Raw genomic sequence first — 19,694 nt, 5'->3', positions numbered from 1 at the left:
GAGTTCCAACATTTTTTCTAACACTTGTTAATTCTGATTAATTTTATAAAATCACCAGTGCGACTGAATGCCTCAGAAAAATGACAGTTCAGACTCTTTTAGACATAGACCACTGGAGATGCTACAGCAACAGCTACATTAATGCTTATGACGACTTTGAAGTTAGCCCTGATTTGTGCTGGAACTGGACCAGATGACATCCAGAGATCCCTTCTGACCTAAACTCTTCTATGATTCTACAGTTTCTCCTTCACAAAGAACCATTCTAGAACAAGGTGGGGAGAGCCAACAGGAAGGCAATGTTATCAGCTCTTATTAAAGGTGGCATAACTTGGAGAAATTGTACTTTAGGACTGAATGGACATAAGAGCTTACCAGAGTGGGAGGAGGTCCTGCTCTCTCACTCCCTAGCCATTCTCAGCTGCACGTTGTGGCTCCGTCACAACTCTTGCACCAGCTCTGGTGTTAACAGGTTCTTCACTGAGCCAACTCAGCTCACTAACCAGGTTGCTCAAGCAATCTTCTGCTCAGTAAATTAAACTTGCTAAATATATGGTTGCTAGAAGCCCAGCATATAGCAGAGATGGAGAGGAGTGATTGCAGCACCTCATTTCAGCAGCAATAAACCATTAGACTGATGTCAGCAACTTAACAGTGAACTTTGTGGGAAAAACGCTTTGACATATGCATTTGAACAACTCATGTAAAGATTATTCAGAAATCATAAAATTCACTACTGCAAAAAGAAGAATACACCCAAAAGGAGAATAAAAATAATTAAAAAAAAGATTCTTAGAAATCAAAAGATCCTAATCAAAATGTAAACAAATTATAAGTGATTAGACTTCTGAGAGATTAAATTGCTCATGGTTTATTAGTTATCACAAAAGTATATGAAGTAACTGTGATAAGAAGAGGTTTCCTAAAAATAGCATTTGTGCTTTACATACTTCAGAAGTCATGTCACTTTTACCCACCCTGGTCGGTAATACTAAACAATAGCTAAGAAGCTCTACCTATAGAGAAGATACCTCTCAACAGGATGCCTTGGAGAAAGAAGGCGGCTGGACCTCACAATTCTAGCGCTTCTTTCATACTTGAAAGAGTGTAGTGCAAATCTCAACAGGTAAAGACACTTCCTAGAACTTCTCAGCCTTAGGGAAACTTGAAAATAGACGTGTCTGGCAGGAGGTTCAAACCTAGATGTTTCATGAGAACCTCCCTGGGAACACCACGTCTGTGACCAGTCTACTTCACGTAAACAAAGAAGCAAAAAAGCTAAGAAAAAAACCTGAGATGCACAAATATTTCCACTCGTTTAGGGCTTTTTTTCCTTCTAATAATAACGGAATCATAAAATTGCTTATGGAAGAAAAACAGTAACTTGCAATTTAGCATACAAGTCTTATTTGCAGTGAAAAGCATTACTCACTATTCCTACTGTTTTGCAAGACTAGGTTGATAGTTAATTCAATGCTTTAAAATTCATAGGATTACTCTCTCCGTCAGACTTTCTGAAGGCAAAGATAATGAGATTAACATATCTGAAAAATATACTGAGTGCTAGTACAGCAGGGGACTACTAATTCAGAAGACAATGGTTTTTAGGTGCTCTATTATTTATGACCTCAATGTGCATAAAACTATAAAAGTGATTAATTTCATTTGGTGACCGGGCTAAGAAAAAGGTCAAAGGAAAAATTATTTCTATTCAAACAAAAAAGGGGCTTTTCCTGCTGAAACCAAGCAATACTAAATTATTTTCAGGGGCAATAAAAACTAGGTATTTCGTTTGAGTGGTTTTTTAATCTTTAAAAGTATTTAGATAACTAAAAAGATACAACCCTATTCAAGGATGACAATTAAAAATTTATTTGGAATGCAACCAACCGTAGAGAATTAAAAAAAAAAAAACAAAACCCACCTAACAAAAAAACACAAATACTTTGCTAGAGATAGCATTACCAGTATATGTTTAGACTGGAAATAAAAGCTCAAGTTTCGGAACAAGTATCAATGCTTACTATTACGTCTAACCAGATAACCAAAAAAAAAAAGTCCTCTTACCGTAATGCAGAGTAGACTCCCAAAGATAAGAAAGAATAGTCTGGATCGTAGTACAGATAGACGGAGGACACGCAGTAGGGCAGGATATCAATTACACCGACAGCAATTATCTTCCCATCCAGCCAATACTGCTGGTGGAAAGAACCATAGCCACATTCTGGTCCAGTTGGTGCATTCTCTGCCTAAGCACAAACAAAAGAGCAATGTAATTGTCAGACAGGTAGACTTTCAGCATAAAAACAATTTTAGAAAGAATTTTAAGACAAAAGCAAATACTGTGAGAAATTACTCCTGCTATCCATGTTTAGAAAAAGGAAAAAAGGAATCTGAGAAGTAGGGAAAACAATGTTAGTTCACTATCATTTCTGACCTTCATTGTACTCATGATCAGTAACCTCTACATATCACCCATGCCAAACACGAATCTGCAAACAGCCTCTGCCATCTAGCATTTATAGTACTGAAATGATAAAACAACGTGATTCATCAAGTTATTAATGCATTATTACATGCAAACAAATTCTGCAGATATGCTCCCCCCTCCCCCCCCCATAGTTTGGCCTTTAATTTGACCTAGTTACTCAACAGGAGATGAAGCCCAAAGGCAGAAAGGTGAAATGCAGACACTACATTGCACTGTGCTGGCACTTCCCAAAGCTGGCTCGACTGCCTAGTTCCTCCAACACTTTGTGTCATGGCAATGACCCTACTGTTTCTCTCCCCCAAGCCCCCAAGTACTGGAAGCACCTTGGCCACAGAAATTCAGTTTCTCAAAGTGGCCATTAAAGTTGCTTGAGAAGATCATTTATAAAAAGAACCGAACACCTTACTCTTTATGTGAGGTTTACTCTTTATAAGGTTTGCTCTTTATGACCAACAAAACAACTTTTACCTAAGAACCTGAAACTCTCTGTTGCAACAGAAACTGTGGAGCTGCTTCTTTGTCAGCCCACATCAGAGCATCTTCTGCAAAAACACTAAGGAACTCACTATTCTTGGGCACTGTGGTTTTGGATGTGCAGTGAAGTATGCCTCCTGACGGGTTAAAGCACCTAGAGCCAGAACTTGATGCTTCAAATTAAGAAAAAAAAAAGATCTCCTAATTTAAACTGTATTACACAACCAACTTTGGCATGCCATTTTCTCCCACGTCAAGTTTACTTTAATCCTGAATTCCACTGTGCTCAACTTAATTATCCATCTAGTCATGTTTTTCACTGCATTGCCAGATCTTGAGAAAGCTGCTTCTCACTCAATAAATCTGACAGTATTGCCTACTATTACCAACTGTTTTGCATTACAACAACAGAAGGTGGGTTTAATCAAGTATTTTGATACAGTAGCGCAGACTGAAGAGATGATGGGCAGTAGAAGTTATTCTAATTGGTACCACATGTGTCAAAAGAAATCAATCACGTGAACAAAAATCATTTCAAGTGACTTACCCAACCAATAAGTCCCAAAATAAAGGCCATATAATAAAATGTTTGCCTTTTTATATGGTAATATAGCATAAACCTAGATATGGAGCTACAGATACTGTAAAAGTGAAACGATCAAACATTTGAGAGCTCAATCTGCAGTATACGAGGATATTAGACTTGGATACTAGCATATTAAACTGGGTTCCTTCTCATTCAGGCAAAGCCTATTTATTCAACAGTGACAGTTTCATACAATAACCTCAATTTTTCAATAGAGCCAAATGAAATCTCATGGTCAGTAGTAAAACTTTTAAGCTGGGACACAGTCAAGTAAGAGATTTTCTCAAAGGATTTCCCAGCACAGGTTAAGTTCTCCTCTCAGCTACCAGGGTGCAGCCAGTGACAGAAAAAATGAAACTTCTCCTGCAAGCCAAGGGGAAATGTGATTGGCAATATAACACAGACTTGCTTAAATAAGGTTCAGTTGAAACAGATTTTCTTTCTTTGTCAAAAACTCATCATATAGGATTTAATGAATGTTAAAAAAAGATAATCTAAGCCAACATGGAAAAAATTTTCACTCAAAGCAAAGTCTTCTGAAGTTAAAATGAATGCTGTGTCTGTGTGTGACCCCAAAGCTTCAAATGGCATCGCATGGATTCATTCAGCCACCAGACCTCTGCAAACTGAAGTATTAGCATCAGTTAAGAACTTCTAACAAAGTATAAACTACAGTTATTTCACTAATGCAATTACAGTGAAGTGTCATGAGCATAAAAGAGGCTATGTTCTGCAACAAACATAACAAGCACAGCACTGATTTCAATCAAAATGTTCGGGGCTTTCCATTACATTAAGTAAATAACATTTTTAAAGAGAGTAACTTTTTCCTCCTCCATGAAAAGTTTTCATACAATGTAATCCTTTGTAATGTTTGTAGGTATGGTATTTTCTCCAATTTCTCAATGAATACTTGGCTCCTTTAACCTAATTTCTCATGTACCATCCAGGCAATTTGACATGAAGCAGGTCTAGAATATTAAACATTTTCCTGAAGCAGGTTATACCATTTCACACTATTCCCACGTCCACCTGGGACCGCATTTGTCAAAGGTGATGTAAAGTATACCAGTGACATCAGGTGAACAAGCCCCACCAGAGAGAGCTTACCTTATCTACCCAAAATAATACACATTAGCCCTGGAATCAATCCAGAGGGACCAACTTATTTAAAATGAACAATTTATACTCAAACTTCAATACAATGAATTATTATAATCTGATTATATCAAAACAATCAAAAAAAGAAGAAATACATCAGGACAAAAATTAAAACAAATAATTTTCTCTCCAATGTTTAGACTATAATGCAGAGAAAAGTACAATACATTCCATCACAAGTTAATTCTACCTGTCTTCATATTCTGCTAGCTAATGATTCCGTGAACACATTTGATTGCTCATATTTTATAACGTGTTATTAAAATTTAAATATTTAACAGCAACTGGTATTACATATTGCGCCAATTAGTACACCTCAATGTAATAACTGCTTATAATTGAACTTCAATGATGGTGAGATCACTCAATTTTCTTCAAAGCACGTTGGTCTTTCTCTTTACTTTTAAAAGATGTTTTACTACTTTATTAATATTATTATGGAAATTGCACTTGTTAACCCACATGCCAGACCAGTGTGCAACTGCAGGAGGTACTGCATACTCACCTACCAAAAATGGGTCCCGACCATACTAACTGCATGATTATTTTTTCTCTGGAAGGTTTCATGAAATTTCCTATTTTGAACTTTTCCATTTTACCCTCTGCTGTGGATGGAGGGAGGAGGAAGATATGAAATCCATGCTATCCCTTACACAAAGAAAAAAAGAAAGCCAGGAAACCCTTGACTTCTACACTCCAGTGGAAATTATTTGCCAAAGAAGTGAAGTGATTAATTCCAGCAGTTGCTTTCCCAAAGGCGCACACGCACACACAACCTACCATGTGGTAGATTTCTATCTCTTGGTTAGCAACATACTTCCTTTTCACTACTACATCCTCCTTTCATTAGGGATCAGTGGAGATGCTGTGAAAGCAGCCTACAAATAGAGGCTGTGTCAGCAGAGAGGTAGCACTGCATATTTTCATTAAAAAAAGCCAGCAATGCACCCTGGCAGCAAAAAAGGCCAACAGCATCCTGGGCTGCAGCAGGTCGAGGGAGGTGAGCTTTCCTCTCTGCTCAGCACTGGTGAGGCTGCAGCCGCAGCGCTGGTGCTGGGTCCAGTGCTGGGCTCCCCCAGGCAAGAAAAATAAGGACTTACTGGGGCGAGTCCATAAGGGCCATAAAGGTGATTAAGGGGCTCGAGCATCTGAGGTATAAGGAGAGCTTGAGAAAGCTGGGACTCTTCAGCCTCAAGAGCAGACGACACGGGGGGAGGTTTTATAAGTATGTAGAAATACTTGATGGGAGGGAATGAAGATAAGGGAGCCAGATTCTTCTCAGTAGTTACCACTGATAAGACAAGACGCAATGCATGCAAATTAAAACACGTGAAATTCAATCTGAACAGAAGGAAACAGGTTTTAATTGAGAATGTGGTCAAACAATGGCACAGGCTGGCCAGAGAGCCTACAGTCTCCATCCTTGGAGATATTCAAAACCCACAGTCCTGGACAACCTGCTCTAGCCAACCCTGCTCAAGCAGGGCGGTTGGACTAGGTGATCTCAAGAGGTCCCTTCCAGCCTAAATGATTCTGTGATTCCGTATCAAAACAAAGTAAACCAGCTCACTGCATCAAAATGTAAGACACTGTCTACAGAGCCAACTTCTGTACCTTGTTGGAAAAGTATACTATTTGAGCAATACTGTCAACTATTTAATCACGACAGTGGTAGTAAGCTTAAAATGCTAAAAAGATGAGTGAAACTGTGAAGGTACAAAGGACTTCAATAGCAAGAGACTTTGAGTATCACCATGCAGACATCATGGTGATGTCTACACCACTGTAAGAATAAAAAAAAAAAAAAAAAAAGGCAATTTGCCAAGATCTCTAAATGAAATTAGTTTTGATTTAGTCCTGAGCAGTGCATCGAATGTGACTAAAATATGACATACTACAGAAGGTGATCCTGGGAATTACAGACCTGTAACAGTATCATTTGTTATTACATCTCCTAAAAATTAACACATATCAATAAACAAAATAAAGTGGAGCCGAAGCTGATGTGCTTTTCAAAGAGAAAAGATCTAGATTCACAAATGCCTTTCAGTTCTTTAGGATTCAAAAGCATCTCAGTATGGATAAAAGCAAACAAATTGAGAACAAATGATCATTTCCATAATGGCAAGCAGCTCACTTTCCATTGTGCTAGGTCTGTTCTGTTCTCCATACTGGTGTGTGAATCACTGAAGACTGAACAATGTTGCAGCAAGCTGAGCTGATAATTTAAAAGTATTCAGGATGGTTAAACAAGAGCTGAGTGTAAACGACTACAGAAAGATCCCATAATACCGAGTGACTAAAAAGGCAGAGGAAATATCAAATGTTCATAAATGCATGGAACATAAATGCATGGGGAAAAAATACTGCTATATACCCATTGTTTTAGATGTGTATAAATTAGCAATGCACTCAAAAAGGTGCTTTTGAGAGCAGTCTTATGAGATCATCAATTTAATGCTTAGCATCAGTCAAAATGGAAAAAGACTAAAGAGTAATTAGAGGAGGATTTGAAAACAAAACAAAAAAAAACAAACAAAAAAATCATCATTCGACTGGGTAATGCGCATCTGAGTACTGAGGCTCGTTCCAACCGTTCTATCAAGACAACATGGAACGAGTCGGGAAGGACGAACGCAGAGATGACTATTAATGATGCCGGTATCACCACTGGCCCACAACACCCCCCAACTCACTGAGCACCTAAACCTAGGAATCCACCCTGAGCAGTTCAGATGTTCCCTGTGCCCTTCTTCCCTAAACCCTCTCACTTTGGCAGCAACATGGTACAGGCCACACTGGTTTTTGGTTAAGACTCCTCCATGCAGTTCTCCTATACTGAACCATGATAACCACACCTCTCCAAACAAGGCAGTATTTGCACACGCAAAGTGGTAAAATAGCAATGTTTAAATGTAGCTTCTAAGACAAAAGGATGAATAAAAAAAACCCCGAACAGTTCTCTCTACATTATCCTGTTTACTGCTAGAAGATTGCCTAGTTTTCTGCTACTACAGAGTGTATCATTTTTTTAAACTATTCATTTTTTGTGCCAGAGACCATAGCCAAAACTGAAACTAAACAGAATAATAAAATGAGGAAATAAAAAAGACAGGAAGAGTTTGGGTGTTCATACTATTTGCAGCTAATAACAATATTAAAAATTCAAAAAAATTACAAATTGAAATCATGTAAGGTTTAAATTTGATTTTAAATTATTTTTGTTCAAAAGAGTAAACAGACTACATACTCCTAGATTTGCTTGTGGCAACTGTTTCAGAATAAAGAATTTCAAGAATCCCTTGGCCTCTGATATACAACCCCTTTTATTTAACTTCATCTAATTGAAGACATCTGTAGTGGTGCCACACAAAATTTAATTCAAGCTTCGAAATGTCAATAAAAAGTGTCTGTAAGAAACAATACTGGTATAAACCTGGCAGGGAAGTGTGCATCAACATCTACGTAGCCATACAAAATTAAGAATATAATGGCAGTCTGCTGCCTGAGTTGACGAGGTGATAAAAGCCCTTTTCCTATAAAGTCTAATGAGCTCTATTACTCTTCAGCTTTCAGGAATGCAAAGGCCAGTGGACTCAGCAAAGAAAAGCAACAAACTCTCCACACATGGATTCATTCAAACTGCGACATATCAAATTACTAGCGTAATTACTATAACCTGACAATTTCATTACAGTCACGCGGTACTTAACTCTTTAAGACTAACAAGAAAGACAGTGCAAGAAATCCACAGCAGTTTGCTTACTTGAAATGAAGCAAGAGCATCTCTCCTAAACTTTTAACTCAGGTTGTAGTCAAATACCAGTTCAGTAAGTTATTTAGCAATACATTTTTTTCTTTTATAGAAATAAATCAAGGACAGAAAAGACACAGCACTTTCTGCTACTGTTTCTTAATGCAGTGATATGAAACTCAGTGGTAGCTTATTATCCAGCAAAGGAGTCCTCAGACTCCTTTGAAAGCACAGTGCTATCTTCCTTACCAGTCGGTGATGAATCAAATATTGTGGCACCCATCTATACCACCTATACCATAACGGTTTGTTGTCTACAGAGTGAAAAGGAAAGAAAACGTTCATTTCAAAACTTGCATCTAGAATGAATACATACCTCCAGAGGAGAATCACAGAGGAATCGCGTGAACTGCATCGAGGTAGATTCATCAGAAATATGTGCCCAAGAAGACAGTCCAAATATGCAAAGCAGAAAAACAAGAACAATATTAGCAATACTTCAGGATACATTAACAGTCAGACAAATACACTCTTTCAGAACCATATATTTGAAAAACACCATCAGATTTTAAGAGTTAAAACCAAATTTCCATAAACCGTCTCCCACTTTCGTTTAGAAGTACAAATATCATAATTAACCACCCAAACTACTTCCCTTCTACACAATAGAAGATTTTCAAAAAATGCAATGCAAGAGAATTATCATCTTGTAATGAAGTCTTTTCCCACCGTTCCATTGGTACCTGCCCCATCACTAAAGCAAGGGCGTTAGGGCCCTCATATCTCTCAATATAAATTGATTAAGTCTATTTACATTCAGAATCATAAGCTAGCCTGTTTTAAGTCTAAAGAAGAGGAAGAAAAAAAAAAAATCAACTTCCTGAAAGTGCAAGCATTTTCAAAACTCAGTTCTTTACTCAATACAAAATTATGTGCTGCAGATAATCAATCAAAAAGGCAAGGTTTTAATGATCTGGAGCTTGTTCAAGATTCTAAAAGTAATAAAATATAATAGTTATTTATTTGCCATCATTTACTTATTTGATATAAATACTTCCTTATCGGTGGATTCCACGTTAAACATGTTACAAACTTCTGGTATGTATTTAACCCCGAAACACTCCTTTGTTAAAAAGCTAGTATGTGTTACACAGTTTAATTCCCCATCTTGTAATTCTATGAATTTCTGAGATTAATTAAAGAAGATTATTCTATGTAAAGGGGAATACAAAAAATGGGGTGATTACTCGTCAGTAATCCCATTTTTCCCAGGGAAGGGGAGGAGAGGAAGGAAGGCAACAATAAAACGTGCCAATATTGTAAATTGTTGACTTAGGACAGAGTTCCATGTACAGCCTAAGTAATTACAACTTTCTCTTTTCTTTAGAAGGTGCTATAAAGCCGATTTTAGAAATAAAAACACAGCCTCTGGTAGATACATATATCAATCTGCAAACATTAACTGGACCATTCTCGCTGTAGCTCAAAGTGAGCACAACCGTAACCTTCTCTAAGACTATGTCTCTAAGAAAGTGCATCTGTTGATTCTAAAAGAATCAAGACTTTGCAAAAGTCCTATTTCAGACTTTTCCCCCTCAAAGACATAGCAGTAGGTGATCTATGGATGAATGGTAAACCTTTGGACACAGACTTTACGGAAGAACACTTAATTTCTATAAGGTGCTGGTGAAGACAGGGGATTGTGCATTTCCTGTAATTGACCATTTCAGATCTAGTCACCACCACGCTAAATTACTCGGAGTTTGGAAAAACAAATGACTGTGATATCTTAATTAAATTCTAGATTTTTTTATTGATTTGGTGGATAGGGAGAGAGAATAAGGAAACAAAAATACTTAAAGAGAAAAAAAGAAGTAATTCAAAATTTGAATTATTGAGTTATGTTCCCATAAAAAAAAGAAGAGAGTTACAAATTCCTACACTGCGAGTGCATCAGGCCTTACAGCCAGTGATTTTAGAACATGCAGACTTCAGAAAAAATAAACCATGTGTTATTAATTTTCATGTCAGAAGACCCCCAATAGTTCTTAATCTGTAACTTTAGCTTTATAGTGCAAGTTAAACCCTATGGGTGGGAAAACTGAGCCAACGACACTTTTCAAATAGTTTTATCCATTCTCCAGGCTCTGCTGTACAATCCCTCGGCTTTGGGGGTGGGGGGGGACTTTTTAAGTGTACCTGAGCATAACTGCTGCTTGCTAGGGAGTCTATACTCTTACAACTATCTATATACTGTTGGCTAGAAAAAAATTCTTAACTGCACTTGAATTTGTATCACAATCTTATTGGGAAAAAAAACCATTGCAAGTCTTGTTACATATTATTTCACCTGTTGATGCTTGCTAAGGTTCTCAAGTTAGATAATTTTCTTAATCAAGTCCTAGAAAACTTCAGAAGACTGTGGATCTTCTCTAGAAGTCAATTAAGAAACAATTACCCCAAAACCCAACAATTTTTTGATGTGGGTTTGTTGTGGCTTTTTGAGTTGGGTTTTTTTAAGGAAGAATTTTTAATTGACACATAGAGCTGGGGAATTTAATAAATATTTTAGATCCACTGACCTAGTCTATTATCTTCTCAACCCTTACCCTTCCCTCCCACCCCCAAATCCACAGCACTTTCATCACAACCCAGGAATATACCTAGTCTATACATTTATTTAAACTGAAGTAAAAGTAAGATTCGGTTTCTAAATTAACAAACTCATTTAATACTGCAAGATTATTATGACCGCGATTCAAAAATGCTTCAACAAACCATAAAAGAAATACAGTCAAAAGCCGGTGCTGCATGTAAAATAACCCTATCTGCCACACAACCACAATTAAAATTCCTTTCACAAAGTCATGCTTTTCTAATTTTAATTTCAAACTGAATTACATAAACTTTAGTCTTTTAAAAACTAATATTATATATGTATGAAATCCACAACATTCTTACTTCGGTGCAAACTAATTACAATTGCCAGAAAGAATCAACAGAACAACAGGAAATATGTTCAAACATAATTAATAAGACTAAGAGAAGAACACATCACTGAGAATTAAATCAAAGGGGGGCAGGGGGAAGGCAGAAAAATAAAAGGAAAGTTTGATTCAACCCAAAGCTACTTGCTCAAGTAAAAGCACATGCACAGCTTTAAAAACCTGTAATAAAACTAGAGTGTTAACACCTGCCTCCTTTTACAAGTAGGGGAAGATATTCAGATGCTTTGGGAATGGGTTTCACCCATTCCAGTGGCTCAGGAACTTTCTGAAAGCGAGGGTTACTGATGTCACACAACGATGTCATAGCCGTCTCGGAACAAAACAGCTTTGAACTGTCATCACCGGCAACCGTAAAATTATCCGAGATCTTTAGTGCGAAGATATCACAGAAAGGTGTTCGTTTACAATTTTCCCTTTGACAGTATCAGAGTTTGCTCGTATTTGCAATTCACTGTCAAGGAAAACTGAATATTTGCCCTTTTCCTTTGAGTAAAGGAGGGGTGAGGAATGGATATGGGATTTGGGCCTTTTTTTTTTTTTTTTTTAAATCTAATCTCTGAATGGGATTAAAATAAACCAAAGCATTGGTTGCTTTTTGGTTTTGTTATTCATAAAGGTGCCAGGCTCATAATAAAATAAAAAAATAATGTTATGACTTTCCATACAGAAGACAAGTCATACAGCCTACAGTCCCAGTGTATCACCTTCATGTGTACCAACCAAGCTTATTCTCTCTTCCCTCCCCTGTTTCCAAGACCAACATAATGGAGGCTTCCCCATCTTTGGAACTAAAAGTGGCCCCATGAATCTTAGTGTACCCACTAACAGAAACGAGCCACAAAAAGATGGCATTCTTTCTAGAGGGCTCCTGGCATCTTCCCTATATATTCGTTTTATAAAGAGTTTTCCTCCTCAAGTAGGGCAATCGTTAGGTATCTTACATATGCAGGGAAACGACGAGCTAGGATGTTGTAGAGAGGAGAGGGGTTTCTTGGGTTTTACTTCTCTAGAAGCTCCTTTCCAGGTCAAACTCTTTTCCTGTTTCATCCAGCTCCTCTTGGCTTCATGCAAACCCTGCATGGGCATGCAGGACACCCTGCCACCACCAAAGGAAGGAACGATGTCCCCCTTTTGAGCTCTTACTTTCAAGACATTGGCACTTCTTACAGGTTCAGAATAAATAGGTTTTTGCTCTCAAACATTAACTCTTCCTTGTTCATCAACAAGAACTGTTCCTAAGGCGGTTCACTTTTTAAAGAACTTGGTCTGTAGTCATAAGCACACATTGTCCTAGGAAATGTGTTAGGATTTATTTTGTGCAGTGGGCTGCCACATTTTAATTGAAATAATCTTCTCTAGCCAAAACAGACTAGAATCAGTATTAACCATAAAGTTGTGGAGTGAAAAAAAAAAAAAATAAACAACAACAAAAAAGTCAAACTTTCAGTAAGGCTAGAAGAAGCTATTAAATGACACCTCGCCCAAAAAAAAACCCAGTAAGAAGAAACTATCTAGGAAAACAGATTGAAATTAAGCTGGAAAATGAATAAAATTCTGTAACTTTCCATAAAAATCAGGAAAATGGGACAAAATGTAGCATGTTTACAAGGAAAGATGGTGCCAAGCTATCCTGCTATCCTTGAAGCGGGCAATATACTAGAGCTAAGTTAGCAGAGGAATAAAAGACCTATTCTGGGGCTGGCTCTATTAGCATTTTCAACAGTGACTTACAAAAACATAGGAATGCTAACAAAATACAGTTTCAGAGATATCCACAGACCCAAAGGTGAAGAAGGAGCCTTCAAAATGTAATACATAAGGAAAGAGATGATTTAAAGTTTAAATGCATGTCTCAAATGTAGTTGTCAGTACAAGAATTGGACTAATGAAACAGAAATAATTGCCGACGGGACAGAACATGCATTTCAGAATCACAGTTTCAATTCCCTTATGGAGTGACAAAAGTCACTGTGGCTTTGCTCAGAAGAAACTTACTCTCAAAATAATGGAGATCTGTCAGTCTTACAGTAAAGGTTTTTTTTTTTTTAATTTCATATGGATTTATATAGAAAACAGTGTCAAAATCAGGAAAAACAATGTACACTGTTATGGAAAAAGAATCTGAACTGAAATGATAGGACTATGGACAAGTTGGTCAATCATCTGGACGCCTAAATTCTTAGGCTCTTATAGGCATTTCAAGAATAAAATCCATGAATCCACGGCACTACAGTCACGAGGGCCACACAGGTAAACAGAAGGAATCAGGCTGATATAGAAGTACTAGTTGTAAGTCTTTCAGTCAGCATTATCAGAGATCTGAAACACAAGCTCATTGCAGTGAGACGTTCTGCCACAGCAGCCGACCACGGAGAGCCAACCATCAGATTAGCGCTGCCATCAACCGAAATGATAAAAGAACTAATTCAAGAGCATTGTAGAAATGTGTGGCTGCCAAGGCAAGCCAGAGAAGGTTAAAAATAACCACAAAGGCTATTGAATTTTTTTTAAAGTATTCTCTCACTAGAATATTGAAAAAAGGGGAAACTAGGTTAGAGAGACCTAAAACTTTGCAACTGGCTGCTGATAGCAGCTTTCAAACTGATCAGAACGTGCTCCTTGGCATTTCCCAGGCTACTTACTCAGTTTTCTATATTAGTTCAAGTGGATTTCTGGGAGGCAGTTAAAAAAAAACTGGGAAAGAAAAAAAACCCCACTATACCTATTTCAGTAATTTTTTGCACCTTTTCAAACAGTGTATCTTTTGTGTGTTGTGAAATTCTTTTCTTCCAAGACAAATATTTAGTTAAGCACAAAGCAAAGAGAATGTCCAGCTAGCTTTGCAGAGGGAACAGAGACACATACTATTTTTCTACAAGTTTGTCATTATAAAAAAGTCATGAAAAGTTAAATAAAACGTTTGCTTCAGAAGGTCTAAACAGCAATAAACTGTTTACTCTGACTCTTTCTGGAAACTACTGTAGAATTTTTATGATCTTTTATGGAAATGTTTTCTAACTTGTGTAGCTGCCACATAGCTTGTTTCGGTTACACTTCAGCTCTATTTCTTAAAGACAAAGACTACTGTAAAAAGATTTAAAGCCTAAAAATCACTTCAATGTTTTAAACCACCCAAATCAATCATTAAGTACACTAGAGAAGAGGCAGGAAGAAAAAATGTTTCATTTCAAATTTTTACTTGACAATATGTTACATGTAAAACTCAGTTTGGAATTATAGGCACTAGTTTTTTTTAGCACAAGAACTGAATACAGCTAAAGAACTAAACCAGCTGACAGCTTTCATATAAATACGTGTGTGTGTGTGTGTATATATATATATATATAAAAAACTATGCTGACAGCTTCTATACTGGACTTCAACAAGCATTTGAAAAAGGACAACAACAGGTCAGCAGAAAGGCTGGTGAGATGATACTTCATTAAGAACTGCTAGAGATATCCACTATTCTGTCCAAATTAGCCATTGATTACATCACTGGGATCAAAAAAATTCCTTCTTGGCATGAAAGGGCCAAGAAGAAATGTTTTCACTGTATTCATTTAATTTACAATCTTTGCCTCCAGAACTACACAGTTCTACATCTGTATCTATCATTTAAATACCAAGAAATACATTCTGACACTTCACATAAAACACAAAAGACATGTGGGTGGCAAAAAGTTCTGGAACATTTACATATATATTTCCACATACTTTGTCAATGCCCTGAATTGGGGTAGAGTCGGATCATAGCATCTTCCAGGTGATTTGTATTCTGCAAAGCCCTCCCTGCATTTCTTACATAGAAACACAGGTATTTTTGCTGTCGAACAAGAGTTAAAACATTTGCAAATTAGCCAAGCAGAAGACAAGTCAGATCTCTTACTAAGCTTCCTGAAACCCAATGTTCTCATCTGAAGAGCCAGCCTATGCCCCCAGACCTAGTTACTGTTTGTATCTATCGTGTTTCTACCTTGTTTTCAGATTTTTGTACTGTAACTCTACAAAGCTAAAGCATAAAGTACTACCTGGTCACCCTCATATTCTTCTCTGTTTCTTGAAGTAAAACCAGAATGACAGACTGTGGTATGTCTGTAGAGAAAGCCACCTCTACTAGCACTGTCTAGCACCAGCACTGGATTCAACGATTTATCAAAGTACTTCTGCCTCTTGGGATTATACAAAACACATAAAAAGTTCACCCGTCTGTCTTATTCTCTGACCGTTATTCTATACATTAACCTACACATTTTCTCCCAGAAATATAACCAAATGCTATTAGAAGTTACTCAGTTTCAAAAAAAATACAGGCTCCAAAACCATACTTGTCCATTTCCCTGTGCATGAATTATTGTGACAGAGTTATGTTATGATTTGTTATATTTTGTCCACCTTTTTTTCTTCATTATGACAAATGAAGAAAAAAAGATGGACAAACCGCCATTCATTCAATTTGTTTGCATATTATGGTACTCTTGATCTGCTGATCAGCTCTATAATTTTGTGCTTCAACTGATCTTTCACTGATAATATGGGGAAACACCACCTGTTCAATGAAAGGATGCTCAGCCTACTCTCTCCTCTCTGTTCATTACAGAAGTCTCCCTTTTTCAGTTTTTCCAGGCTTTCATGATTTCAGTTTTTTTCATTATAGCTTGACTCATTTCACAAAATAAATATAAATATAATCACCGCCTAAGCAGAAAAAACCCCAAACAAGATACTTGTAGACATGTAAATAAATCCTTGCAATTGATTACATTAGTGGTTTTTTGTATGTTATAGACACAGATCCTCATACTAAACATGATTATAGTCTTCCACTACTTTAGCAAAAAAAAAAAAAAAAAAATCTAAGAAATGCTAGTGAATAATAGCTGTATTATATGGGAACAGTACATGACAACTACCGTCTTGGACCCAAGATAAAGGTCCATATACAGTACTTCTGTAAAGGGCCAGAAGGAATGCATAGAATGCGACAAACACTAAAACACATTCTTCCCTTGCACATTTTCACAGCTTCCAAAAATGAGCAGTTCAGGGACTTGGCTAATTCAAGAGTAGCCTTGGATAAACTCCTCCCATAGGCAGTGATACACCTATTTTCCATGACTGTATCTTACCTCATTTGGAAGCTATTTATAATCTGTTGAGGTTCTCCCTAAGTCTTCTGATTTTTTCCAACAACTCTTTTTAAGATAAGAGTACGTATATTACTAAAACAGTGGATGACGATGCATTTACATAGCAGCTTAATAAAGTTTTGTGTTCCCACAGAGAAAAAACTGAAAAATCAGTTCTTCCACAGCACTATTTAAGAGCTAGTATTATGAAGCAACCTTTAATTAGAAAATCATTTGCTATGTTTTTCCTCAGGACACCAATTCAATTCAATAAAAACATGCTGACATAAATATTCTTAGCTGCCAACAACTTTGCGCAACATCAGTACTTGACTGCACTCCGAAGCACAGAGACAACCAGGTCAATTTTGAAGCTGAAATCCTGTAGCAACTGACCAAAGGTTTTTGATGAGGTTGAGAAGATTTCCAAGGGAAGTTCAATTTATACCAGACAAACTAAGAGAAAAGGGGATAATCAAGAGTTTAAAAGCCTATGCAGAAAATAGTTGTAGCTTTTATGTCAAGACAAAAACAGATTTGAAAAAGTTTCACTTGCAAGCTAAACTGGTTTTAATTCCAGGAGCAAGAAGATACTCAAAACCATTCCTAGAATATTAACTTATTTGGCAGATAACATAAATACTTCTACCTTACCAAATCTTCTACTCGCCAATTAGAGCGGCACTGAAGATTGTGATGATGCTTCCATAGAAGAGGCAAGTTTCCTCATCGCAGGGGGAACACCAACTCTGGGACTTGGAAAAAGTTTATTCCACTATGAAATTTCTACCTTGTTTTTTATTAGAACAAACAGAAGTCACTGCCTCAATCAGGAATCAGTACTGCATCACCAAAATGTATCGCAGGACTCTCCCCAGCAACATCTAAAATGAAATTCTTTTCAATGAACATACGCTATTACTAGTGCTACTGCACTCTCCATCAGAGATGCAGAAGGAGGAGACGTGAAAGTAAGGACAAAAAGGCAAAATTCAAAAAGACCCACCATCTGGAAGGGCACTGAAACACCAGTTATCACTGGTCTCAGAGTGGCACTAACCAGAGAGTGCCTAGAAGTTCAAAGAAATCTTTGGTGTCAAGTATTCAATGGATTCTCTGCCCTGGAAATTATCTATTCCCCTTTCTCACATAAAATCTTGATGAACAGATGTATAGACATTGCATAGGTGCAAAAAGAGGGCCTTCTTTCACACTCATTGAGCAATAATCGGCTTCATGGTTCACATACCTTTTGTTAATATTGTGAACCGTTTTACAACTTTCCACTTTAGTGTTATTTTCAAATAATCACCAAAATTCTAAACCTATTCCTAAAATTGCCTTTTAATGTAATAAGGTTAATATTAAACTAGTCTAGCAGCTAATATCGGCAGACAGTATATTGTAATGCCAACAATCTAAGAATATATTCCAAAAAGAAGTTGTTAATATGTCCCATGAAAATTTTTGTTGGATTCTGAATTTAAATATAGACAGGTTTCTGAATATTAAGTGTTCAGCCAAATATAAAATTAAAGACTTTTCCTAAACTAGAAACTTTCCAAACACAAAAGCGTGCAGGACTCTCCCTGAAAAGGAGGTTCACCTACCATACACAGATATATTAGCTTGCACAGATTAAAAGCTAAATTTAATTTTTAGAGCAAAAAAATTCCTGGCTGTTTGCCAGTTTAAAGCCCAAAGCAGACTTGTTACTACCCTGATAAAAAGCCCTGTGTATAGGACAGAATTTCATTCTACCTTTATTTGAAGAACTGCTTGGCTCCATAATGTCTGTATGATATATTAAAAAGTCTGAAAAACAGGAAGAAGAAAAAGTTTGAGGTCTTTCAAATAGCATTTTCCACCCTTCCTCTCAGTAACTTGGATCAGTTTTACCCTACTTGGTATCTTCTGTTCTTAAAAGTGACTCAGATAATTGTCCTCCCACATAAATTCAGTATTTAAAAAAAAGGGGGGGGGGGGGCTTCTAACCTACATCAAAATACATTTTGTGTAAAGTATTCTTCAGTTTACTTCCTGCAGGGATCAAATACAAATTGCTTTTGATTGAAGTGACAGAGCTTTAGTGCCTAATAACTGTGAATAGAAAGACCTTCTTAGCCAGATAGTCACATGAACAGACAAGATGACTTACTAGTGCTAAAGAAGGACCTAAATTAAAAGCCATCAGCATCCGACTGAGTTTTTGCATTTACTAGAAGCTTCAGAGAAGGTCCTAAGTCTCCTCTGGAACATTACACTAAGCCTGAACAAACATGATGCAAGAAAGAGAGATAAAGGCAGAGTAGGGAAACACCTATGGCAAGTAACAAGGAAAAAGACGAGGATAAAAATCCATTAAACTATTAGCAATATGACAGAAATCCATCTCCTTCCTATTCCACAGCAATTCCTACGATAGACTTTACACCTTAAGGTGGGGGAAACTGGAACTGTCCTTAATGCAGCTTCATAAGCTTTCCTCCCTAGACTCCCTCAGCTAAAAAACAAAGTTCCATGGGTGATCAAGGCCACCAAACCCAAGTCTACACTAAACCACCCACTCTGACCCAAACAGAGATTAGATGAACTGAGAGCTAACTGCTATTCAGAACTGAACTGCAAGCAGCCGTCGTGATTTTGCTCTTGATTCTTCATGACGTCATGATTGTATTTAAAAAGTCCATAATTTTAAACAAAGAATAAGAAAGTATATGAAGGTCTTACCACCCTGTCTGCAGCAACAAGATTTTCAGAGTAAAAGCATGGTGGAATATACGCTGTATCTAAGCATTAGGGCTGAAATACATTAATTGTAGCAGACAAATCAAGTCCCTAATCAGGCCAGGTAATGGCTGGTACAAATCTAGTAAATAGCTCAACCTTTCCTGGCACGTTTTCAATTTTTACCTTATTATAATTAACCCAATTTATGTCAGTAATTATAAAAAGGGCAGAGACTACTACTTATTGTTATGAGTCCTATTATTTTACAAAACAAAGTGGAATAAATTTTATGGCTTTCCACAGTAGCATTACAGAGATCTCACAAAAAAGCTCTCCTTACACTCTTTTGAACTAAAGCCAA

General features: G+C 37.0%; 1 protein-coding gene across 6 annotated transcripts in view; it reads right to left on the bottom strand.

Moving 5' to 3' along the window:
• ATE1 (arginyltransferase 1) overlaps positions 1-19,694 on the bottom strand; it is an 87,382-nt gene that overhangs the window by 53,618 nt on the left and 14,070 nt on the right. For all 6 annotated transcript variants that reach the window (XM_075504414.1, XM_075504417.1, XM_075504415.1 and 3 more), the window contains 2 exons: positions 8,843-8,875; positions 2,068-2,249 (listed from right to left, as the gene is read on the bottom strand). In XM_075504414.1, the coding sequence (XP_075360529.1) occupies positions 2,068-2,249; positions 8,843-8,875 (215 nt within the window). The remainder of the gene's footprint in view (positions 1-2,067; positions 2,250-8,842; positions 8,876-19,694) is intronic.

This window comes from Mycteria americana, chromosome 6, assembly GCF_035582795.1.
Source record: "Mycteria americana isolate JAX WOST 10 ecotype Jacksonville Zoo and Gardens chromosome 6, USCA_MyAme_1.0, whole genome shotgun sequence".
Classification (NCBI taxonomy): Eukaryota; Metazoa; Chordata; class Aves; order Ciconiiformes; family Ciconiidae; genus Mycteria; species Mycteria americana.
Note: the sequence above shows the minus strand (reverse complement) of the source record. Positions and strands in the feature narration are given on the sequence as shown.